The sequence below is a fragment of the Eublepharis macularius genome, chromosome 1, assembly GCF_028583425.1.
Source record: "Eublepharis macularius isolate TG4126 chromosome 1, MPM_Emac_v1.0, whole genome shotgun sequence".
Lineage (NCBI taxonomy): Eukaryota > Metazoa > Chordata > Lepidosauria > Squamata > Eublepharidae > Eublepharis > Eublepharis macularius.
Window position 1 is genome coordinate 227,708,068 of NC_072790.1, and position 26,312 is coordinate 227,734,379.

At 47.2% G+C, this 26,312-nt stretch overlaps 1 protein-coding gene across 3 annotated transcripts in view; it reads left to right on the forward strand.

Annotated features, from left to right (window-relative positions):
* The window catches only part of NRXN2 (neurexin 2), a 309,122-nt gene that overhangs the window by 235,250 nt on the left and 47,560 nt on the right, over positions 1-26,312 (forward strand). For all 3 annotated transcript variants that reach the window (XM_054990706.1, XM_054990724.1, XM_054990715.1), the window contains one exon: positions 19,808-19,979. In XM_054990706.1, the coding sequence (XP_054846681.1) occupies positions 19,808-19,979 (172 nt within the window). The remainder of the gene's footprint in view (positions 1-19,807; positions 19,980-26,312) is intronic.

Below are 26,312 nucleotides of genomic sequence, written 5' to 3' on the forward strand. Positions count from 1 at the left end.
GCCAGAGTGTCTTTTAAACCAGATCACCACCAAACCTAGAATATGTTTTCAGTGCCGTGAACCATGTGGTATAATAAGGATGATGAGGTCTCTGAGCATTTGCCGACTGCCTGGGGTTAGGCAGAGAAGGTTTTGGCATGTGGATGGCAAACTTGAACATCTAAGCGGATCATCAAGGCCTGCTGCAGTTCCCCTCTCACCCCTCCAAATCTTCAAGGCCCAGTTCTGGGCTCAGTTGTTCTGACCTCCTGGAGCTAAAGTTCAGCTTCCTGATCCCTCCTTTCTTCCCTTCAGCATTTAGACTTTGCTGTAAAGTTATTAGCTGTTCATACATCAGAAGGGGTCCTGTGTCTGTTCAGCCATGTGGAGGGAAGCTGCATCTGCCAAAATTCTCCCTGCCTTGAAAGGTGCAGGGCCCCCTTTCCTATCTTTCTTGCTTGGCTTAGAATGGAGCTTTTCCTCCATTCTGTAGGACTGCAGAAATCTCAGTGTGGGGGAAAGAGGAGGACTCCATGCCCCTGGGCTGTTCCCCCATATGATCTTCTTTCAGGTAGCTAGAAGTGTGATACTTTTATTATTTACTTATTGTTATTCACTTTGTTTAGGCCCCACCTTTCTCCTTGCTGGAGACCCAAAACAGCTTTCCCGATTCTCCTCTCCATTTTATCCTCACTACAACCCTGTGAGGTAAGTTAGGCAGTGTGTGTGTGTGACTGGCCCAAGGTCATCCTGCGAGCTTCCATGGCAGAGTGAGGATTCAAACCTCGGTCTCTTAGATCCTAGTCTAATCACTATGCTAGACTAGCGCTAATTGCTCCTCCAGAGAGCCTGTGGTAAAATGAAAGGTGGTAGGGCTGTAGCCTGCTTGGAAGTTGCTCGCTCCCTGACTGGAATTCTTGGCGTGTGAGAGTCGGCTGTAAGAACAGGGAATGCACTTCGCATGCTTAGGCTCTCTCCTTTCAACGTACTGTAGCAGGGATTGGGCCTTGGAGCCCTGATCCTCTTTGTGGGATTCTTTCTGTTTCTCTCACCCTCGTATGAGAGCACTCATTAGTTAACTATAATGGTGCAGAGCTTCAGAACTCGGCTTCTTTCATTGCTGCCCTTCCTCCCTCTCAGAAGAGGGGCTTGATCTATCTGCTTGTTTGTGACTCTGTCCTGCTCTTCTTTTTCTTCCTTTTCTTTCTTCATTGTCGCCTTCTCCTCTAATCTCCTCTCTTGCCCAGATTGAGACAAGACTGGCTGCTTCTGAGTCTAGATCAGGGCTTTTTTTCAGCTGGAACTTGTTGGAACGGAGTTCTGGAAACTCTTGAAAATGATCACATGGCTGGTGGCCCCACCCCCTGATCTCCAGACAGAGGGGAGTTTAGATTGTCCTCTGCACCGCCAAGCGGAGGACAATCTAAACTCCCCTCTGTCTGGAGATCAGGGGTGCGGGGCCACCAGCCATGTGACCATTTTCTCCGAGGGCAACCCACTGAGTTCCACCACCTCTTTTCCCAGGAAAAAAGCCCTGGTCTAGATTATAGTATTTTACAATCTTTGGATTATCCAGAGCCAAATAATTTCAGCTGCAAGGGTGGGGGCAGGTAAGGGATGAGGCACAAGTAGTTTAAGTATCCACATGTTGGGGTTAGGGGAAAATAATGTTAAGGGTGCCGGTGAGGCAGTGTATGCTCCAGAGAGTTGTGTTTCTTGGTAACCTCTCCAGTGGATCACCTGCTACAGTTGCTTGGAACAGCCACAGATTCCTGCACTATCCACATCTGGCTTTCACGTGTGGCCTCTGGTTTGTACCAGTGTCATAATTCCATGTTAGTCTGTTGCAGCAGAAACCAAAAAGAGTCTAGCAACACCTTAAAGGCTAACGAGGTTCAGTTTCAGCTCCACGAGACCTTCTGGAAGAATAAAATCTTGTTAGTCTTTCAGATGCCAGTAGACCCTTGTTTGTTTTTGCACCAGTGTGGTTTCTCTTGCAAAATCACACAAAAAGTGGAAAGCCTAGAAAGAAGATGCCAGCCTAAAACTGTGGATGGCGTACAAGCGATCTCGTAACTCTGGTTATGTTCCCACTTCTGAGAAGATGCTACTCGCAAGCACCTTTCCAAAGCTTTACCCAAGAGTGAACAGAGAGCATATGGGACAAGATTCGAACCCAGAACCCTGAGATCTAAACCCAGTTGTAGACACTGAAATTGTTGAGCCGAGGAAGTGAACCCTTGAAGCTGCTTTATACTCAGAGCAAAACGAAATGTTCACTTTTTAAAGAATTAGCTTCAGGTTCCCCAGACCCAACTCAAGTTCCCTGCAGCCACATGGTGGGAAGTTGTTTCTCCATTTTTGCTGCTCCATATGCACAAAATACTCCACATGGAGCAACAAAATGGGAAAATAACTCCCCCCAGCACTGTTTCAATGCAGAAAATAGCTGGAGGGGGGCAGGAGCTCTCCCTGCCCTGCATCAGCATTCTGGAGATGCCAGGGAATTGAACCTGCCTACAGAGCAGATGCTGTGCCACTTTCCCACAGCCCCTCCAAGTGGGACTGGGGGGTTTGGGACTCCAGTTGTTCTGTAAAGGAGAGTAGGAGCTAAAGAATTGGAAAGGGGTCCTTCATCTCTCCTCTTGCCCAGTACTCGTATGTTACTTTCTTCTCTGAAAGTGGACCTTATTTTCCTCCTGTTCTAACCCCCCTCCCAATCCTACTTGCTTTCAGCTCATGAAATTTCAGAGAGGCGTTCATGAGATTTTAGCTCATGAAAGGACTGGGAAAGGGAGCTAAAACGGTCCAGGCAGAACAGAGGTAATGTGGGGATCTCCAGCTATCCCTGCTTCGCTGATATCTCTACTGGAAAGGCTTTCTGTGCCTCAAGAGGTGACGGCATGCCCCTTCTTTCTTCCTGGTGGGGGTAGCTGATCCATGGCCAATCCCTGCACTTACCGAGGACCATAAGCAGCTTAGCTCTGTCTCTCTGCTTCTCTTGGCCCCTGGAGCGAGGACAGGCAGCAAACAGCCGAGCTGCCTGCCACACTGCTTCCTCCTGCCGTGGGAGTGAGCATGGGCCACTGCACAGGGATGGCTGGCAGTCCCTTGCTTGCTAATCCATCCATGCCACAGACACCTCTGTTTGCTTTGCTACGCTGTGGTGGACGACTGACTTAAGCTGTATCCGCTTGGCAGTGCTTAATCTCCGAATATGAGAGCTTGCAGGTGCTGTTCAATGCTGCCTTTTGCCAAGAAAGCACTTCCTCATAATCTTGCTGGGAAAAGGAACTCTGTGCAGGCTCAGAGGGTTTTTTTTAAAATTCATTGGTTCCACAGCTGCATACTTCCCTGGGGTTGGAGCCAGCCTGAATTGGCAGTTTCCAACAATTCCCCCTTCCTGCTGCAGACCCTTCTTGTGTTATTCCTTGGAGTCCCCTGTCTCTCCTGATCTTTTGTGAAGATCAGGGGGGCTATACTGGGAGGATGGAGTCAAGAAGGTTCTCTTCCACCAATGGAAAAACTTTTCAGTGAATTGTCGTGCATTGTTGGCAGGAAGAAGGTGGGATAAGAGTTTTTTAAAAATCACCTGTTAGTTTGACTGGTGGGGTTTTATGAGTGACCTTCCTCGTAGATCTCTTTGTCTCCCCCTGAATTCGTTAGCAAGTTACGGACTGGATTGAGTCAGGGCCAGAGATCTGATGCTGCCAGCCCAGATAGTAGGAAATCTGGATTGTTATTCTGGTGATTTGAAGACATTGTCAAGATTCAAAATCAAAAAGAGTCCAGTAGCACCTTTAAGACTAACCAATTTTATTGTAGCATAAGCTTTCGAGAATCAAGTTCTCTTCGTCAGATGCCTGATACAGATACTGGCCAAATACAGAAGAGCAGGAGAGAGAAGAGAGGCGGCAATTGGGGGGGGGGAGGGGGAGGGAGCAATCAAAACATTCCTTTGCTAGTATATGTAAACATCTCCTTTTGGTGTGTGTATCAGTTGTCTTCAAAGGAGTTTGCCCTGTTAGTTTGTAGCAGCCAAACAGCTAGACCATCCAATTCCAATGTAGTATGGGCCTTCGACAACCACAGCTCTCCCTGCCAGATGCATCTGACAAAGAGATCTGTGGTTCCCGAAAGCCCACACCAGGTGCCACTGAGCTCCCCCAGACCCCACCTCTGTAAAGGAAATCTGTTACCTGTGATAATGTGATAACCATTCATAGTCCCTATTCAGTCCCAGCTTGACAGAGTCAAATTTGCATATGAATTCCAGTTCAGCAGCCTCCGGTTGGATTTTGTTTTTGAAAGGTTTCTGTTGAACTACAGTGACCTTTAAGTCCTTGATGGAATGTCCTGGTAGATTGAAGTGTTCTCCCACTGGTTTCTGGACGTTTCCATTTCTAATGTCAGATTTGTGTCCATTTATTCTTTTGCGTAGAGGTTGGCTGGTTTGTCCAATGTACAGAGCAGAAGGACATTGTTGGCACATGAGGGCATATATCAGATTGGAGGATGAGCAGCTGTAAGAGCCAGAGACAGTGTAGTTGATGCCAGTGTAGTTGATGCCTGATCCGAACTAGCAAAGGAATGTTTTGATTGCTCCCTCCCCCTCCCCCCCTAATTGCCGCCTCTCTTCTCTCTCCTGCTCTTCTGTATTTGGCCAGTCTCTGTATCAGGCATCTGACGAAGAGAACTTGATTCTCGAAAGCTTATGCTACAATAAAATTGGTTAGTCTTAAAGGTGCTACTGGACTCTTTTTGATTTTGCTACCACAGACTAACACGGCTAACTCCTCTGCATCTATGTCAAGATTCAAAGGCCCTTTACTCCTCCACCATAGGGGAATCATGGAAAGAGACCCATATGTCTAAATGCCCTGTATTGGGTATTGCTGGAGCAGGCTGACTAGCTATTTCTTGGATCCTTCACTTCACCCCTATCCCAATGAGAAGACCTCATAACCTCCCCAAATAGCATCTTCCATTTCTGGGGGTGGGGGGTATTTTTTTCCTGAGGCTAGGCTTGGAAGATCTTTTCTTGAACTTCCCCCACCCCTTTGCACTTGACAAAGAAAAAGGAACCATCAGGGTGTTTGCAAAATCATCGAAACACACGCAAAATGCCCTTTCCCAAAGCTGTAGTCTGGTTCTTTGTTCTAGCAGCCATGGGCAGGGTCACTATATCAGCAGATTATCCTTTGCCGTAATAGTCTATGGAATTTAGGTTGGGTTTCCCGGAAGAACTGGGGAAGTCTCTTGGTGCATTACTGCTTACTGCTTGAGAGATTCCCTGGCTAAGCTTCAACAAGTGGTCTTGGGCTTGGCTCCCTGGACCTGTATTCCAGGAATCTGGTGATCAGTCAATAGTGGCCATGTCAAAAGCAGATCATGTTCTGGAACAGGCCTGAGTGGTGGAAGGCTTTAGGTTGACCGAACTGAGTGGATGATGGATCCATTTGCAGGATGCCAAAACCAAACCTGTACCCGAGCCCAAAAACCAGTCCAGAGAGAATTCTTTCAGTAAACTGGAACTGAACTTGAATTTAAAGTCTCTATGTTGCAATGAATCCTAATCTGTATGGAGCATCACAAAATAAAAATCAGCTACCCATTCCATTCAAAAGAAGTGCTGCAATCTTCAGGCAGCTTGTTTCAGGGTTGCGGGAAAGAGTTTCTCTTTGCCCTAGTCCTAGAGCTGCCAGCAAAAGAGACTTTATTTCCCAGGAAGCCATCCGCAAAAGAATCCTGGGATTGGTAGTTCTCCTCTCTCCTCCATATCCCTGGTTATCCCTGGTTACAAACTGCTTATCTCAAATTGACACAGAATTGTACGCAGCATTCCAGATGTGGCTGCAACATAGATTCACATTGTGCCATTCTGGTAATTGCTGTTGTGTTGTGTGATAGAGGGAAGAACTAAATAACAACAGTACCTAAAATAAATTCAATTTATGTTCACTGGTACTCCCATGCAATTCAGACTGGAGACAGATGGTAGTTGGAAAGCACTTTGGAAGAAGACCTTCCGCTGGCACCATGTATGCTTATCCAGATAACTGGTACTCTGAGGTAGACTGCCTCTGAATATGGAGGTTTCGTGATTAACAGATCCTTCTTTCTTGGAACAAGAGGCTGGAGTAGATTGACATTGGCCTGACCTAAGAAGGCGGATTTTATGTTCTGAAGCTAGCTTTGGCTTAATTGCCAAATAGAATGGTGCTGAGGCTCAAACCTGCTTGGAAATTCCTCTGAAAAGCCAGATATGTGCAACTAGTTGCAGTCACTTGGTGGTGAAGGAGAAGCCATTTGCACATGCGTAGAAGTGCCCTTGCCTTTACCATTGCTTCCTATATTCCAAGGGCTGAGTTCCAGCATTCAAAAAATGCTTCCTTGGCCTTCCTGTGCCCTGCCCTCAGAGGAAAAGCAAAGCTGCCTTTTGTGTTGGCACTACCCTCAAAGGGTTGATGCATCTCCGGCAGGAACTGACTTGGTGTCCCTTGCCGGTACTTACACCCACCTTGGCAGTCTGCCACACAAGCCCCAACAAAGGCAAAGGGAAGTTTCATCAAGCAGTCGTGAACAGCATGCTAACACCCTCTGCAGAGGCAGGGGGCTACACCAGCCAGAGAGGGACAACCCACCCAGGGTTCCATTTGAGCTGTTGCTCTGCTTTAGAATCTCCTTACCAGTACTGATGCTCAGAACCAGCAATATGAGCAAAAGTAATAAAGAAATGTATGCCTTTTGAGCATATGCAGAATGCATTTCCCTTGCCCCTTACAGCTTGAGTTATTGCTTAGTATCTTCTTAATTCCCATACTTCTTGTCAGTGTCTGACCATAATCTTAATTAAACAGTACATCCTTTAAAGCATGTTCCTCTGATAACCTTGGACAAGTTCGAAGATGCCATTTTGGAGAGCAGAGATATGGATAGCTGGGTTGCTGTCTGATGCTATAGCTAGGGCTTAATATAACCTGTTTATCTTGGAAGAGAGTGTCTCTGAACATATGCATTTTTCATGTCTCTTGCCACTGTGGAAGCTCAGCCAGGCTCCACCCTTTTCAGGAGGAGGCATTAGCTTCCCAGTCAGAGGTACAACTCTGAAGTAGGCTTGAGTCTCAGCTATTGAGGCAAGCCCTGGTGTCCGAGTTCACGTTGTTTGAAATTCATGCATTGCTGTAGAGCACACCTGCATCAGCATATGGCTATAAAGGCCTTGCAAGGCCACTGACAAAGGGAAGCCAGGATCCCTCCCTCCTCATCTCCACCCTGGCCTTCAACCCCTTTCTCCCTGGCCCTTCTGCCATTTTTATTTATCCGTATTCTTCTGCTGTGTCTCCCTATCGCTTTCTAATCATTCGTCATCTGTCTAATCTCTGTCCACTCTAGACCTGGCTTATCTGGCCTCCATCTGTTTTGCATCGATCTTTTATCTTTTCCATCTAAAATCTCTCTGCCTGTCTACTTTTCATCCATCCATCCACCTTTTTCTTCTATTTATCTTTCTAATTCCTTCTCTCTCTCCCTCCCTTTCTCTCCCTCCCTCTCTCATCTGCTTTCATGTATTTGTGAGCAGGTTCAGGTCATTTGAAAGGTGGACTGGAACATAGAGTGAGCGGGGTGGGGGGAGGATTTTGTTCACCCCACCTTCATCTCCATATTAATCAGCAGTATTTTTTCTGCTCGCCCCACCCCCATTTCTTTCCCCAGTAAACGAATTAAACACCGCAAAAAGACAAAACCACCTTGCATAGTCAAGTGCTGAATGTAATTCAATTGTTACCCAGAACAGGCGGTAACGAAGATGACATTGACAGGCATAATTATGTTCCACTTTAAAAGCGAACCCGCGGCTCTCCCAGCGTTTGAGAGGCCCGGCGCCCGAAAGGCAGATAAAGGCTGTGCAAAGCGCGTAATTGGTTTCTCTTCCAGCACTGACCTGTTCACAGCCACCAGGCTCATATTTTTAGATGTGGCACGGAAGAGGAGGGGGGCTGAAGGAAATGCCCCCTGCTTTATTATAATGGGTCTGTTGGCACCTGCTTCTGCCACCATCACTATTACCATTTCAGCTCCCTAGTAGAGCATTCTATAAATCTGGGGAGGCAATTAAGTGGGGGTGGGGAGAGAAAGGAGAAACCAGTCTGCCCGCCTCACTTCCTGGGCAGCACAGATGTTGCTGCTGGGTGGAAAATGCTGCTTCAGGATTTTTTTTCTCACCCTTATCTTTGCTTCCTTTGAAGGGAAAAAAATCACCTGCCCTGCCTCCCACCCACTCCTCAAGGAAATAAAATGACTCAGTGGTGAAAAAGTGAAGAGATTGTCACTTCAGGCATCTGGGGGGGGGTCAAGGTGTGGGGGGAGAGGGGGGGACCAACTGGTAATAGAAAGGCACGGCCACGGCTTAGGCCCAGAACGTATTTTTACTGTCCTGAAAGCAAGCAGCAAAGAAGAGACTTCCTGTGAGCATGTGCAGAGTGCCTTTCCCTCCTCACTGAGCAGGGAATGGGAAGGCTTGAACTCCAGTGCCTCTCACTTTAGGAATTAGGAGTGGGGGGTATGAATTAGAGAAGGAAATTGACAGGGTAGATTTCTGGCTTTGGACAGGTTGTGGGAGACTAGAGTGCAAGACTTCTTCCTTGGAGCGGCTGGTGTTCTCTCTGCCAGTATTGGGAGCTGGTTGGTCAGCAGAGAGACACACGGGATCTCTGGGGTCTTTGTGTTCCCTGGTCGATGAGAGTCCAGTGGGTGAACAGCAGACAAGACAGCAGTCGCCTAGTATCTGAGAAGGAGCTGGGGGGAGGCCTGCTTGGTTAGGTCTCTACTGAGCTGTGAACATTGCAAACTGATGGGCATGGCAGGGGGGGGCACCTTGGGACTAAAAGGGCAGCCTTTCAGGATCAAGGGGCTTTACCAATGGAGCGGGGGGGAGGCCTGCATTCTATCTTTCCTTGTGTCTTCTCCCAGGCAAAAGTGTAATTAAGGCCCTGCTAATAAGCTGCCTGCCTCACGTGCAGATTTAGACTCATTAGCTTCTAATTAACTGTTTCCTTTTTATTTCTCCTGGGGGGTGGGGTTCATAGTGACTGTCAGAAGCAGCCGTTACAGCTATCTCCCATCCCCAACCCTCAGCAACTGTTACCTTCTGTTTCTTTGTGGCCCCCCCCCCCACGCACACTACTGTTATTACGATCCATAAATTTTCTCTGCATCTCAAGCATCCGTTCCATCCCTGGGGAGGTGAATTGCAGGGCAAGACAAAGCCAGGATGGCTCAGATAGAGCCCCTAGAGAGTCTCCATTTTGCATTATTTTCTCCATTGAGGGTAGTTGGGGAGGTCGATCCCTGTCGACCTTCCCAGACATCTTCATTGTTTCCTTTTTTTCTCCTGGAGGATGTTCTTCCAGCACCTCCCCATTCCATTCATTTTGTACTTCCTCGTGCTGACCGCTGCCAGGTTTGCAGAGCCCAGGGAATGTTGTGGACATGATCTGCAAAGGCGTGCTTCGGCGGGGGTGGGGTGGGGGACGTCTCCAGTGCATCCTACCCTTGCAGGGCCACCCTTGTTGGCTTGGCCCTCACATACATCTCTATTATCAGTGCATCCTCAGCAGCCCCGGGGTGAGCGATGAGGTGTTGATGCAGGCTGACAGGTGGATGGAGCGACTCTGCCAAGAGATTGATCCCACCCTGTTGCCAGGTAACCGGGAGCGGCAGCAAAGCTGTCAGAATGGATGGCGCAAGCTGCAGCGGTTGGTACCAGCTTGCAAGCCTGGTTGGCAGACTTCCCCTCTTGCATCTGTCTGTACCCAAGGGACTGCTTGCTGGGGGTTGGAAAGGGAAGGGTCCCTCCCCCCCTTGGTGAAAAAAAAACCTGCTTGGAAGCCTGCAATGCAACTGCAATGGTCTGTTCTCAGACAGGTTTTGTGCCCCACTCCAGGAGCGGTGGCATTTCAGACCCATGGAAGGGAGGGAGGTATTGAAAGGCTGAGGCGGTAGAATGGACTGCTCCAGTTCACCCAGCAGGTTAAGGGCTACATTCTGGAATGTTCCTCTGTGTCAAAAATAGAATCCCTACAAATGGAAAATTAGCACAAGAAAAGGGCAAAGGGTTCCTTCCCTATTCTGTTGGTGTAAAATTTTATTTATCTGATGAAGCATTCATAACTGAAACCCATCACCTGCTGTAGCATAGTCTATTCTGTGCCATTCTACCACCGCGTTCTTCTGCATGTGTAAGCCAGGCCTCAGATTGGAGGAAGGTCTGACCTCTGGCCTCTCAGCCAATAGCTTGAGTGCCACCTGGCTGGGTTTTTTTTCTTTCTTCTCATTTGAACTTGGTTTTGAAAAATATAAAAGGGATTGAGCTAGTGGGCACCTGCCTGGCTTACCACATGCCGTACTAACTTGGCCCAGAACTGATAAGACATTGCCCTTCAGCTTCTTCTGAGTGCTGGGACTGAGACCTGAAGCACGTAAGGAGGTAGTGATGACAGGCGTATGTCTGAGCATGTACAGAGCGCAGCGCATAGTCCTTCACTATAGCCCATGGAAAGAATCCAACATCATGGCTTCAAGCTTTGGGCCAACGCTTCTTTTCTTAGAAAATAACCAGTGGGTATCATGGAGTCTGTCCAACGAAACACAGCATCTTCAGCCAACATTATATGGCACTGTGGCCCTTAAAGTCCTTCCCTTCAGATGTCCCTTAGTGCAATTCCTTGTACTTTAGGTTCGGCTGGCACCCCCTGAAACAAAATGTCTTTCCAGCAGGGGGGTGAGGTGGTCTGAACTGCCCCTGTGATGGCCATAAATAGCCACTTGAGCCCCAGGAAATGAAGCAGAAAAGCTCATTATGATTGACTTTGCTGCTGAAGCTAAGTAGCTGTTTGTTGCCCTGGTGGCTCTGAAAGGTGTAACTTGAGCAGGGAATCCTAAGGACGGGCCAGTGTGGGCAGAACAATGCAGGAAGACCCACATGGAGAAACACACACTTGTACATACCCTGAGTCTACATGTCTCAGAAAGCCATCACAGGCGTCAGTCTTGTGGTTCTTCAGTGAACAAACAGCCCACAAGACTTGAGGTGGGGAGATCTGGATTCAAGTCTCCCGTCGATGGTGGCCCTGCCGTGTGCTCTTCTTCTCTCTCAACCCCTATAAGAACAACCTGCTTCACAGAGTTGTGCAGGCAAGTGCCAGAAAGATAGTAGCCCTGTGCACAAGTTAACAGTGAATACAGGTGTAGTCTGTGTAGAGTGTACACTTGATTGTTGTTCATACGTGCATTGTTACATGTTACATTCAACACATATACAGCCAAACGTGTGATTGTAACCCCACATTTATCCAGGTACAGGTCCCCAGTTTCATCTGTAAAGAGAACACATACTGGCTCTTTCTTACATACAGGTACACATTTACCTGCAGGTTGTACAAGTATTCACTGTAGCATATGAACAGGACTAATAAGAGTGTTGGAAAATGGGATATGGCTCAAAGACAGCAACAGACCCTTTGGAAACACACACACACCTCATGTACACCATGAGATACCAGCTTAATAGGAAAAACTGAAACAGAAATGTTTTAAGTAGAAATTGGAAAGGCGGCAGCGTAGGGGAAGGGAACATCCTTTAGGGGAAAGCGTCACAGCTTTGGTGCTACTACAGAGCAGACCCTTTCTGTGGCATAGTCTGTACTTCAGGTGGTGCAAGCACATAAAGACAAATTTAAGAAGATGATCTAAGTGTCTGAAGAGGTTGATAAAGGAGAACATATCCTTAAGATATCTTAGTTCCTGACCACTTAATGGATTTTAAGGGTCAAACCCAGCAATTTTAACGGTTCCCAGACAGCAAGTGGGGCCCAGCACGTACGATTCAAAATCTGAGCATTATGAGCAATCAAAGTGACCTGATTTGCACATCTGAATGTGCTTATGTATATACATGCGTAAGGGAAATAATGAATTATTAGTGATATTGGTGGGGCTGATGGGCAAGAAAGGGAGAAGATGGCTAGTGGAGGAAGCAGAGTTCTTGGGAAGCTTCAAGAGATAAATTTCCCCTCATAAATATTGCTTAAGAAATTATTGCCAGTCATACTGGAAGTCTTGGCGCCTGAGGAGATTTCTGGTCACAAAGAATAAGAAATCCAGCCCTAGGCTGCCAAGCAGATTTTTTTTTTTTTTTGGTGTAGGAGAAGACATTGGCTGGAGTCTTGATGAAGGTGAACAAGAAATAAAACAACTGTGGCCATTTTGGTGTATTTTGTAATCAAAGTCAAGGCAACCACCCCACCCCACCCCACTTTTGTTTGTTTATTTAGAAGGCGAGAAAACCTTGAAAACGTGATTTTTCTGATTTGAGGGAAGTGGGCAGAAAAGCCAGAAATGAGATGTCCTAAGTTTGCTGAAGTGGCATCCATTTTGTTCCTCTAACTGTAGTTGTGACATTGAGTGCTAACAGACTTTGGGGCATAATTCACTTATTCAAATAAGGTTGTAATATTATTGGAAGCTTTTTCAGATGTTTCCTTGGCGTGATACGGATGAAGGTTCTATCAAGCAGTGACCACTTTTTATCTTGTTGGCCATAGGTGACCACCAATAAATAAGAAAATTGTACCAGTTCACACACACCTGCACACACAGAAAACATCTATAGGCATTATAGCAAAATAATTTATTCTCTATAGTTGACACAGTATGTTTTGAGCATGTTGGTATTTGTCAGCGGTACTGGATGTTTTCTTCCTTTTTAAATAAAAAGGTGACAGCACGCATAAGAGGGGTTTTTTTTTCTGCCACCTTTAAAATTGTCCATTAGGTAGAAAATAAAAACAGCCTAGCATGTGCCTGTGGTTTGGACAGAAAGATTTGATAAACAGAAATTGGCAGATGAAGCTTTTCACACCAGGCAGTTAAATATTATCACCTACTAATTGATGCAAATCAAACTGCTGTTAAAGCTGCAGCTACTTTGGGACAGTTTGAAAGTTGGCAGATGTAGTTACATTCGGGGGTACAAACAGCAGGACAAGCAGGCCACATGCCACTGTAGGCAGCAGCCATTTTGCTGCCTTGGCGGCCATCTTGGAGTAGAAAGAAAGGCTGGGCCTCTGGCCTTGGATGGGCCATTAAACACTTGTGAGGGGGCCCTCAGGCCAGCAAGCCATGGTTGCTTGCTCATGCACAGGAATTATAGTGCCATTGAGCCATTAAGATGGCTGCAGGCCGGCTCCCTCTGTCCTGGGATCTGAGTCTCGTAAATCTAGTTCTCCTTCTCCTCCTCTTTTTTAATTTCCAGTTTCTGTGACTGACATAAATCTCATTCTAAGTAACTCAGTGTGCCAGTTGCAGCCCAGCGGGCCTCAACAAACCTTAGTGATAACTACAACACTGGTGCCTCATTGCCAGAGGAGGCATATAGTGATAGGGGAGAATCTCCCCCATTCTTCTCCGCTTTGCTGTTCATTAATGCTGCTGCCCTTCTGAGCTCTCTTTCTCCCTGTTAGCTCTCTATCCATACCCTCCAGAGGAGACCTGTCTCTTCTTGGGGCCTAACTCCTGAAATGCTCTTATTTCCACTCCCCCTACATGAGTTTCTCACTTAATCAGCCTGCTTGGATGCTTTGTGAAAACCACCGAAGGAGAAGAGTTTATTGATTTGCTGTGCCCCCCTTCAAACCATGACAGGCAGCAAGCAGCAAGAACCACCTCCCTTCCTTACATAACTAACCTGGGAAGGAGAGGAATGAGGGGGGGCTGGGACATGTGGGGGAGGTGCCTGGGCACGGGGAAAGCAAGGCAGGGGAGCAGAAAGGGAACAGGCAGTTAACACACCACTCAACCTCAAAGGGTATTAATTTCTGGCACAAAAAAAAGAAGAAGGATCTTGTAGAGTTCATCACCCTGGGTTTAGGAAGGCTCTAGAGTTCAGTCAAGTGGTGCATTTTTAGAAGGGCTGGAGTCATGGATACTCTTTACCCAAGATGGCCAGGAGATCTTAGCCTTCAACAGCTGGGAAAAGGCTTGCTCGTAATGACTGCCAAGCGGTATGGAAGCCTTTGGAGAAAGACAGGCCTAGAGGAGCTGCTTCTGTATGCGGGTGAGGGGAGGAGGGGATGGCTTGCTGCCCAGGGTTGCCTCCCACAACTTTTGTCAGGATGGATATTTGCGGATATCACTGTGGTCCTGTATTTAGAGGATCGTTCAGTAGCAACTTCACACGTTTTAGAAGCCAGCATAGTATGCGAGAGATTTAAAAGGGGGTTGGATAGATTTATGGAGGACAGGCCTATCGCTGGCTGTTAGCCATGATAATGGAATGGGGCCTCCAGGTTCACAGGCAGAAAGCTTCTGATTGTCAGATGCTTCAGGGAGCAGTCAGCTGGTGAGGGATGTTGACTGCAGGCCCTGATTATGGACTTCCCTGGAGACATCTGAATAGCTGCTTTCAGAAACAGGATGTTGGACTGGATGACAGGCTAGCCTAGCCAGGTTCTTGCTGATGGCGGGCAACCTCCTGGCAATTGCAGCCTTCGCCTGCCGATTGCTGGTGATCCATGGGGAGAAGGCAGGCCCCCTGCAGACTGCCTGCTGTTGGCGGGAACCTGGCAAGGTGGCCAGAGAAATGGACATGAACACTTCCGGTGCAACCCACTATGTTTGGGGCCAGTTTCTAAAGAATCAGCCCCAGAGTGACACCATTGCTTCCAGGTCATACTAGCACATCATTGTTGGGTGCGTGTGTGAAAAGTAACTGGTACCGCTCTCCCACCAGTTGCAGGGTGAACATGGCAACCCTAACCATTGGTCTGATCCAGCCTGCTACCCTTAGGGCCAAGACACACATTGTTATTTGATGTGTTGTGTCAGGGTTTTCCAAATGCATGGGGTCCCAGTCTAGATCAGGAGCTGTGCAGCCCCCACCTTGGCAATTGCAGGTTGGAACAATGATTCAGGGCCAAGCTACAAGTGACAAATGACACTTGAACAGCAAGTGGATCAAGTGGAGAGCAAGTGGAGGACAAGTGAACAGGGAGGAAAACACTTGCCGTTCGTGTCATTCGTCACTTGTAGTTTGGCCCGTAGAGGGGAGAATAAAGCCTTTCTTCCCACACAACACAGTCTTGATCCAAATCGGAACCTGGCATGCTTAGAAAAGTGGGAAATTCCTGTTAGCATGGCATGTGACTGTTTACAAGTCAGGTCAGAGGAACTCTGACACAACCTGTCAAATATTGTAAAGCGCAGTTTGGCCATTATGTTCTTACGTTGCAAACGCTGTTTGTCTCCCCTTAAGTAAGGCTATTACCCCATGCTGCCTTTGTGTATTGGGGGTTTTCTGAAGTTCAGTGGGATCTGACCCGTTAAGATTATGTTTTTCAAGTATAAACTGCCAAAGAGGACTAGGAACTTTTCTTCCTCTGAAGAAAAAAAAAAGTGTGCCTTACCTGAGGGCCAGTTATAAACTCCACATGAGCCTCATGCCACCTGTGGGCTTTCTGGCCATCTCCCCTTACTATAGGAGCATGTGCTTTTGTGAAGCAATGTTATCAGCATCTGCATTTCTCTGTGGCAACTTGCTGCCTGTCCCAAGTGTGGCACCCTGACCTAGAACTGTGGGGGGTGAAGGTGGGTATTGATAAAACACACAGGCGCCAGAGCTCTAATAATCTGGGTTTAATGCAATAATTACATGCATGGCTCTAATAAGCAGCATGAGCACACGCAGCCAGCCAGCAGCCGCTCCCACCATGTGATATTAATCACTGCTCGGCATAATAAGCCCTTAATAATGCCCCCCTTCCCTACCTCCCAGCAGTGGCTCCACATAAATGCTTTTTGCCTAGGATTTTCAGTAGACAATGATTACTGTGTTGGTGACAAACAGTAAGAGACCCCAAATAAACATCATCTCTTACTGAATCAACTAACACATCAGTATGTGTGTTTTCCGGTTCCACAGAACGGTGTTCTTCCCGACAAAGGGTTCTGTGAAACACAAAAGCTTACATATTCTCACACTTAAAAATACAATATACCTTTTGACTAATAGAGGTAGGTGTCCCTGATTAATTCAGCCATAGATTGTTCATTTGTTTTTAAATATCAATGCCAGTACATCCCCCCAAAAAAGCAGGCTGCCATTTCTAAGATGCCTGCTATGTTATAAGCATGCATCATCTAAAACAATACAAAAGTATTGTATTCATATGCAAAGTTATGCACTGTTCATTGATTAATCATGTGATTAATTGACTAATATTTCTTTAATTAGGTGAGTGCCCTAGTAAAAAAGAGAGAGGTGCTGTTGAGTCTTCTCTGGATCTGTGCATTAGAAACCAACCCCCTGTTGCTAGAGAGGTGGAGGCTGGCTAAACTTTAGTCCTTGTGTAAAAAATGCAATCTGTATATACTCGGTGCTTCATATCTTTGATATTCCGAGGTTAAGCCTTGGTTTTTGGAGACAGGTTGCATTTACAGATGATTTGCTTCAGAGATTAAACACAACGTTTGAAGTCTTTAGACAGTGGCTGGAAACCAGAACTTCCTAAAAAATTCAAGTGTGAGTAGCAATCAGGAGGCAGCCACAGGTTAAGAGGGGGAAGCCCTGTGATTTGGGCTGTGCAGCCTGAGCTTCTGCCCTCCCCCCCCCACTTCTCCAGTCACTTCAGATCACAATGGGAGCCACAGGGTTCTTTGCCAGCCAGTAGTGACTCAGGGCTGCAGCCTGCTTGAATTGTGACCACGGCAGCTCATGTGCGTCCATAATTCATCTCGAGCTCTTTATAACCACATAAGCACCCTTGCTTAGAAGAAGCAGCCCACAGTGAGTTATGGACTGGTAAAAAAGTCACTCCCAAGAAGGGGGACTCATATATATTACACGCACTCGCATATACTTACAGAAAGAGAGAGCGCGAGAGGAAGGCAGAAACACCCAGTTGAGTTGAATGGATCCAAATTCTGTGCCAGGGAAATCTCAAGCTTTGTGTTGAATATAATTTATGCAAACATGTAAAAAAGTTTGTTTTCCATAGGATATACATTATTCAGAACCCCATTTTTGAGTTTGGAGATCAGCTTTTAAAAGATGTCTTAAGTGTCTGGGAGGGGCCGCATATACTAGGCTGTTGCAGTTTTTTGCCCTTGACCTTGAGAGGGATTCAGAAGCCATGACTGGGATATGTCTCCTTGGCATGTTTAGCGAGTGGGTCATATTTCTGGGTGGAACCCTTGTCCCTCAAAAGATACTTGTGCCCACTGCCAGAAGTTCACATGAGCTTACCTAGGTCCGTGCACCTTGCTGCCCACCACCCAACCCCCTGAGCCAGTTGCACCTGGGCTTGCAGGTTTTCGCCTTCCTGCCTAGTGAGGAGGCTGCAGAACTGAATTAATTACTGCTCTGCTGCAAATGAAATTAAGCAGCCCTGATCGTTAACTTATTGATGAGGCAAACGAGATTAGGCGGCGCAGTGTCCATCGGAGCTTGCGCCAGGAACTGGATTAAGAGAGCTATGATCGCTCAGAGCCACTGCAAGTGCAGAGTGTGGGGCAGTTCTGGTGCCCCCTGGGGAAGGAGGCAAATCAAAGAATGAGCCATGAAATCTTCAGAACTGAGCAGGGCACACTGACAGTGCCTAAACATGGTGGCAGTGCGGAATGGGTACACTTAACTGGAGTCGAAGCCTGCAAGCCTATTACTATGGTGCAGCCCATTTATGTCATTTCAGAAATAAGACAGTACCCCCCCTCCAACGGAAGACATTTTTGGGATGGGGGGTGGGGCTTTGGTTTGCTTTTCATAACCAGTATGGCACCACTGCAGCCTCTTGCCCAAGCCTGCTGGTGAGCCCTCCCCAGAGAGCACATCCCCCTGAAGAAGCTTTCCTTCTCTCTCTCTAACAGGTATTAAAACCCTGAAGCAGACCTCTACTGTGTGCTGGGTCAGGCCCAGGAAGTGGCAGGCGAGGGCATGCAGGGAGAGAAGGGAGGGGAGAGCTCATTTGACAAATTGGCATCGCCCACTACTGCAGTCAGACTGTTATTTACCACCCTCATTGCTCTAAGAGCTATGTATCACTGTATCACTTGCATACAAAGCATGCAAGTGGTACAGTCCTTTCTCAGAAGGCCTTATCCAGGACTGTCCTGACCTCAGTTCCTTTGGATTTCTCAGTATTTGCCCCCCAGAGTACTCAGAAATACTGCTCCACAATCTCAAATGTTTGGGGCACGCAAAGAAGCACTCTCTTCTGAACATGATCCCCACATGTTCCAAAGTTGGGCATAGGGTCTCTGCATGAGACCATCACTCTTTCCAAAAGCATGAAACACAGTCTGAACACCCCTGGATAAACAAAGCATTTTTTAAAAAAGTAAAGAAATAGCATCAAAGTCATAATTTCGGAAAACCGAAACAAACTATGACTTAAACCAAGGGTTCCCAACCTTTTTTGACCTGCAGGTCCCTTTGGCATTCTGGTACAGGGTGATGGGCCCAACCACAAAATGGCTGCTGTGGGAGGCAAAGCCAATTGCAAAATACCAGGGTCTGAGATTATCTATAACTCTAATAGTAGGTTTTCAACATTTCAGGCAGAAGATGTGTTTAAAGAGATGCCTTTTAAAATTTAACATATTGTTTAAAAATATTTTATTGCATACATACAAAATAAGCATACTTGTTGAGCTAAGAAACCCTCATTTGGCAGTATCTGTCTTCATTGTGCAGACATCTAATGCACTTATGCGAAAGAAAAAGGGGGAAATGATTCTTTACGTAAAGCACTTTACATAAAGCCACTGTCTATGTTATACCGTAAACATCGAAAACTCAAAAAGCCCCACATACAAAGTCTAAAAATACTCGGTGTGTGCTTGGAAAGGTGCTGGCAGGTGCCATGGTGCCCATAGTCACCATGCTGGGAAACCCTGACTTAAACTGTTAATTCTGTGCCATATAGGCTCCAAAGTCCTTTGGTCAAGCCATATTGCAACCAGTCCCAAGGGTTGGGTTGTGGCTCAATGACAGAGCATTTGCTTTGCATGCAGAAGGTTCCAGAATCCCCCTGCATTTCCAGTTAAAAGGATCAGGTAGAAGGTGATATGAAAGACTTCTGCCTGAGACCTTGGAAAGCTGCTGCCAATCACAGTAGACCATACTGGCCTTGATTGGTTCTGCTGCGGTTTAAGGCAGCATCATGAGTTGATGGCATCGGCAGTTTGGTTTCTGGGCTGTCCGTGGCTCCTGAACTCCACCCTAGTTGTTGTCGGCAGGCATCTGGTCGAGTGTGCACAAATGGACGTCACACTACTCCACCTCCTGTTTAATTTTCAAACCTCCCACCTGGGTGACCAGGTCACACTTCCCATGGCACAGTGAGCCAGCCAGAGTCCTTAGTGACATCACATCAGAAAGAGATAGGGATAACTCTGCCTTCTCCCGAGTAGCAATTATTATGAACTTGATGGGGAAAAAATCCTTGGCAGGCATGCTTTTCTCCTTTGAATGATACAGCCTGGTAATTGTGGAAGAAGCACAAAGCTGTTGCATGCATAACTTTTACATGACATGTCTCTAAGAATTCTGTACTTCTTAAATGGGCATCAGTCGAACCAAATGTTAATAGCCTTTGGCTCAGATCGATCATAAGACCCCGACATTGAAAGCACAAACCAGGACGGAACCTCACTTGAAATAAAGCCTGCTGTCCCCACCTATCCTACTCCCTCTCGCCACTTTCCCTGCTCTTAACATCCTTCTCTCTCCTGCTTCTCTCTCTCTCTCTCTCCTTCCTTCTGCTTTCTCCAGGATCAGGGCACAGTTGGGGTCATTTTCAATGTGGGCACAGATGACATCACCATCGAGGAGAGCAACGCCATGGTGAATGACGGCAAGTACCACGTGGTGCGCTTCACTCGGAGCGGTGGCAACGCAACGCTGCAGGTGGACAACTGGCCCGTTAATGAGCGATACCCTGCAGGTAGGGACTGGGGGGCGATGTTTGCCATACTCCACCCCACATACCATCTGCTCTCTCCCACAACATGGAGGTCGGAACCACCCTGGCTCTCTAATCATTTCCACCAAATGGAAATTTGGGGGTCCTTGGAGAATGTCCACCCATGCTCCTTTACAGCATCCTTCCTGGATCTTTTCGTGGAAGTGGCCTGTTGAGCCTCCTTGAGCACCCTTCGCAGAGGGTTTCCTACAACATGAGGGAAGACTAGGCAGGGAAGCCATTCACTGCAAGGAGAAGGATCCAGCTGGGGAAGGCGGAAGAGCTCAGAGTGCTAGAGAGAGGGTGGGGGGTGCAGGAAGTCAGAATAGCAGGACTCTGACCAGCTTGTAGGAACAGAGGGAACCATCTGTGGGAGATGGAGAAGAAGAGCCAGAGGAATGGGTGGATCTCTGCAGGAACGGGCAGACGACATTTCCGCATAATGCTTTCTTTAAGCTAGAAAAAGAATAAGCAGGAAGACCAAGATCCAGTGACCGATGAGGTCCTCATAAGGGGCAGCTTGCTGGGGATTTTGCCCCCTTCCACCTCAGCTCCCCATGCGATAGGAAGCAAGCATGAACAAAGGAGAAACAGGAAGGTACTCAAGTCTCAAGGTACTCGGGGTCCTAGGGTGTGGGTGTTTTTGTCAGTCAACCGCAAGGCCCGTGTCTCCTGGGTGAGGCTCAGGCTTGATGGAAACATGACACTGTTGAGGCAAAAGCACTTCCCCATGGGACGCTGGCTGGCATGGCATCTCATTAAACTGGGCAAACCATCATGCAAACCACCTACGAGTGCAGGTTTAAACGAGACGCCGTGCAACTCAAAATCCCGTCAGAAAGTGCGTTTGCCTTGCCCGCGTCGTGTGCCAATCTCAGAGTACACAGATGACAGTTTTGCATGGTAGCTAGGGCCAAGGTCTGCTCACATCCTTTACAAAAGTCTTTATCAGGGCTTTTTTCTGGGAAAAGAGGTGGTGGAACTCAGGACTGCTCAGTGACGTCACTTTGGGTCAGCTAGAACAAGGGGGGAGTTTTTAAAAGTGTAAATTGCTCTCGGTGAAAATGGTCACATGGCCGGTGGCCCCACCCCCTGATCTCCAGACAGAGGGGAGTTTAGATTGCCCTCCGCGCCACACAGCGTGGAGGGCAGTCTAAACTCCCCTCTGTCTGGAGATCAGGGGGCGGGGCCACCGGCCATGTGACCATTTTCAAGAGGTTCCAGAACTCCATTCCACCGCGTTCCAGCTGAAAAAAAGCCCTGGTCTTTATATTCCAGAGGCAGTGGGGTCACAAACGCTGCCTCGCTGAGCCCTCCAAGCAGCCTTCACTCCGCCTTTTTGTCCTCATACCAAAGCTTGTGAGGCAAGCCACCTGTTTCAATTTTCTAGGCGAGGAACTGAGGCCAGCACAAGGCCTCTCAATACTAACCTAATATTTGAATCCGTGGCTCTTGAGTCCACGTTCATGGGTGGGGGAGCTCCTCACCCCACCCTTGATGAGGCAAGCCCTTGACCTTCCGTCAGCAGCTGGCCTTTGTCTGCAAGTATCAAATAATTTTTTCGGCAGGAGAAGCGCATCTAATTCTAATCTCCTTCATTCTTCAAAAAGGTTGTCAATTGCAAAGAAGTCGTTGCGTGATGGAGATGTCAGGAAATGGGAGGCCGTGGGGAGCGGGGCGAGAGGGAGAAGCCTAAGGAGGCATCAGTTGTAGGGAAGCAGAGAAAACGGGCCATTGAGAAAAGTACCAGCTGCATTTCCATGGGTTTTGTGCCCTCTCTGGCCAGCTTTCTTCTGGGTTTCCTAGATGGTGATGCGCATGCGCAGACACACACTAATTGGGCAGTGTTGAATGGCTAGTCAGGGTCTTCTGGAGGAGGCTTCCTCCAAGGATGGGATGGGGCATGTGAACAGACCAGATTTTGGACTGTGATCAGAGAGAAGGGCTGGTTCCGACCTCTGCTGAGCCAGGGCAGGTATCTGTGGTCTGGGAGACAAAGGCAGGATTGGGGATTTGCGGCTGCATTTGTGCCTGGAAGTGGCTTGTTGCAGGATTTGTTTTCTCTCCCATCCTTTGTGGCAGAATCACACACAAGCGTGTTGGCTTTCCCTCCACCCCACTCCCACCAGGAGCCAGCAGGAGCTGTAGCAGGGGGTTGGGAGGGGAGGGTGAAAGCTAATCAAGGTCATTAGTGCCGCAGGCAGGCAAAGCAGGGAAAGCTCCTCCCCTCTTGGGATTCACCGGCTGCTTTGATCTAGCTCCCCTCTGTCCCCCCCAAAATGTCTCCCCCCAGTCACTGTCCTGTTTGTACAGTCTCTTTGATGCCTCCCCCACTGCTGCTACTGCAGAGAGCTGGGCCGAGTCTGCTAACCACAAGCTTCCATTGCTGTTTAAGCGCACATACAACTGCACAGGTCCTGGCATATGGCATTGCACTCAGGTATGTGTCTCTCTGCCTCTGCTATGCGGCACCCACAGGTGCATTCGCTCACTGAGCCGTTCAGGAATTCCAGACTCTGAAAGCACATGAGGCACACACAGAGATGCTCTGCTGTACACAGCTGGTTCTCAAATAACCAGCTGCCAATAGTAGCAGCATCCCTAGTGGCTCAGAGGAACTGGGATGAGCCGTGATCGAGGTATTCGGCGTGGCCTTACATCTTAGCACTTGACGCAGGATTTGTTTCCTATATGGACATGATTCCCATTCACCGTCACTTATGAAACCACATTGAGTGCTCGTGGCCAAAGATACCTTCCAGTCATGCTTTCCAAGTGCCGATGCCTACATTTTTCTCTAACACGGAGATTTGGGATGAAGCAGCCACAAGCCTCACTTGATGCACACGGTTCCTACGGGGCAGGTGGCTGTTTGCAATGCAGTTGTGCGGAGGCCCTGGCAAGTGGCACATTGGCTGGGTGAAATGGGATAGTCCACAGTTCTAGTCATCATCACTGCTGCTGGTGCAAAGCCTTATTTCTTTGTGGTTTGCAAGAGCTTGGTGAAAATTGCTGGAACGTTTGGGAAGCAACATCACACAAAGGCCTTGCTGCCAGAGCTAATCCCACAAAGGTCAACATTTAAAAATCAGCTTTGTCTTCAGAGGAAAGGACATCCAGGTTCTTGTACTATGGATGAGATGCGCTTAAGCATCCGCACCTATGTGTATGGAAACTTATCATGTGAATCCGCCGATGGAATGAGTGAAATGGAATCTTCTTGTTGGACAATTAAAGCCTGGAAGAGTTTTTGTCTTGTCTCAGAGCTGCGGCTTCCCTGGGTGGGTGGGTTATTTCATAACTCCCCATTTCTGCCCTTAAAGGTGCTGAAAGCTAATGAGACCATCAAAATATGTAGGCAACTCCTAAAGCAAAATCACCACTACAATAAATAAGAAGAGCCAGTGTGGTGTAGTGGTTGGCGTGTCAGACTAGGATCTGGGAGACCCAGGTTCAAATCCCTGCTGTGCCACGGAAGCTCACTGGGTGGGCTTTGGCCAGGCACACACACTCAGCCTAACCTACCACACACGGTTGTTGTGAGAAGATTCAGTGGAGGAGAGCAGAATGATGCAAGTTTGCCTTGGTTCTCCACTGAGGAGAAAGGCAGGGAATAAATGTGAATGAATGGACGAATGAAGATACAGTAACAACTAGCTTAGTTTCCCCAGCCCCCCAAAATCTGCTTGAAAAGTTTCCACCCATCTTGGAAAGGAGGAGAAAGAAGGGCCAGCTGAGCTTCCCTTACCCCTAATCTGGAGGTGACCCATGCAAAAGGCATAATTTCTGGTGACTATCCTAGCCTTATGCAGGTACAACGTGAAGCAGAGACTCAGGTAATGTCTTGAGCATGCAGTTCATGTGGTTAAATGAATGCTACAAATTCACACACTCGCATAAGCCATCAGAAACGCAAGACTGAGCCGCATATGTCTCAAACGTTGGCTGAGAAATGCCAAACTCAGAAGCAACCCCCAAACACAGTTCACGGTTGCCTGCCATCTGAGGAGGCAAACTAGCATGGAAACGGTGCCCAATCAGAGAGGCAATTGCAATTTCAGCCTCAGAGATGCTGTGTAAGGGAGGAGGGACTTTCTCCCAGCGGTCAGAGGGAGAAAGGGAGGAAAGAGGTCGTGCCAGCCTGCTAGAGAGTGGGTTTTAAAAATTCACTTCAGGCTTGAACCCCAAATAGTTCTGGGCACAGAGACCCCTAAGCACATGTGGAAGATTTGCTGCCACGCAAGCTCTCTCCCTTACTTCATTGAAGGAGACGGAACAGCGAGCTCTGATCTATTCCTGCCATTTTCAAAAAATGCAGCCGTGGACTGGTGCAGGGCATCAAAGGGCTTTGGACTGGAGGGTTGTGCTATTTTATTTTATTTTTAATTAAAAACGGAGTGTAATTTATTCTTTCCTTTCTGAGGCACATTTTTTTTCCAGCATCCCAAGTGCTTTTCAATTCTCATCTCATGTTGGCTTTACAATTAACTGATAGCAGGTTTTGCATTAAGAAGGCATCCTGATTTTTTTTAAATGCAAACAATTTCAGCTAAAGATAATTTATTTAAGTGCTTTTAAAAATAAATAGCTTCTCATGTGGAGCACAAAATCTTTGCATTGACGCCCTTGTGATATCTAAAGAAGGAGCTGGAGAAGAGGGAGGTGGGGGTGGGAATGCCAAATCTTTGCAGTTATGGTTAGAAACAGGGCACCATTGGATGAGAAACATTAACAGAGGTTTGTGGGGGTTGGGACAAAGAAACTGACCAAGAAGCTCCAAGCATTAAAACTGGGCAGTTTGGTTGAAAGATTCCCCCTTCAGGACCCAATTAGGCACAGAGACTTGCATTGGGAATCTATTTCTTATTTTGCAAAAAATCAAGGAATGCTCAGAAGAAGGAATTTAATGTACCTCTTAAGGAAAAAAGATTACCAGATCTACCATGTAGGCACTATTTTTTGTAAATAACATGTTTCAAGGATTATTATGCAATATGAAAAATAAGCGAAGAGTCATGTGAAAAAGTTGATTTTAAAAACCAGCCAATTTTCATTAGATCTTTTTCTACCCAATGTTGCATCTTTTTTTCTTTAAAAAAATATTGAAAAATGTTATGCAAGTTCCCTTAGACTGCCTCTAAATTAAATTTTAGCCTTGTGTACGTTGTGGAAGCACACGTTAATTTTGATACCAGAACAGTCTGGCCATAAGCAATAACATTTTAATATGTCTAATACACATCAATGCATATAAATGTCTATGTAAATACATACAAAAAGGACACATTGTTCAGAAGGATAGTTACTTTTAAAAGAACACAGCACACAGTTTTAAATGCTTACTTCACAATAGTTCTGTCAGATACTATGCCTATTTCTTTTTGCCCAAAAAATTGGGGCTCAAGGCAAATGTAAAATGTGCCCATTTTACAGATGGGAATAACTGAGGCTCCGCTAAGCAGGCATTTGATCTAGGGGAATAGCTCTGGATGCAATAAGCCCACCCTTCTCAGAAAAGCAACCTGATATGCCTCTGCAGAAAATGTAATATACAGCAATTAGGAATGATCAGGAAGCAAGAATAGAGGGTGAGTGATCTCCGCTTGGGACCAGAATATGTTCCCAACCCAAATACTTGGAGTAGATTGGAATAACATAAGTATTTTAAGATCAATCTCAGCCCAGATTTAAAAGAATTACATTTGCAAAAGGTGCACATCTGTGGGCTTTTGGTGATCTCCAAGGGAAGCAAGTTTCACAGCTATAGGTCAGCCACCAAAGACTGCATTTTGGCAGTCTAGAAGCCTTGAGACATGGGTGGTAATCTCCAGTAGATTGAGGTGATCATAGTTGGATAGGGCATCATTCAAGGAGTTTGCAGGGCTTCCCCTGCCGAGCACATTAAAATCACATCCTCCATCTTGAGCTGTTCTATAGGCAGCCATATGGGCGCTTGCACTCCCAGTGACCTAACTCAATCAAGATGCTATAGTTTGTACCAGAGTTCACCCACAGGTGCTTCCTGCCCTCCCACCCTTGTTCTTGCATTCTCTGTCACACCTGTGCTCTTGCCCCTTGCTTCCATTCCATCCAAGCTGCCTATTGGTGGATGGGCACTTCATGGCCTTCTGCCCTCTGCCAAGATCTACTCGGCATTCCTTCTGCCTGATTGGACGCAAGAGCTTTGACTCTTGAAAGCTTACACCCTGAAAATCTTGTAAGGCTTTAATGCCACTGGACTCAAATTTTGCAGGTATAGACCAAGTGTTGCTGATGCTGTGAATCCAGCAGGCAGCATTGCAGAGGTAATTCAGG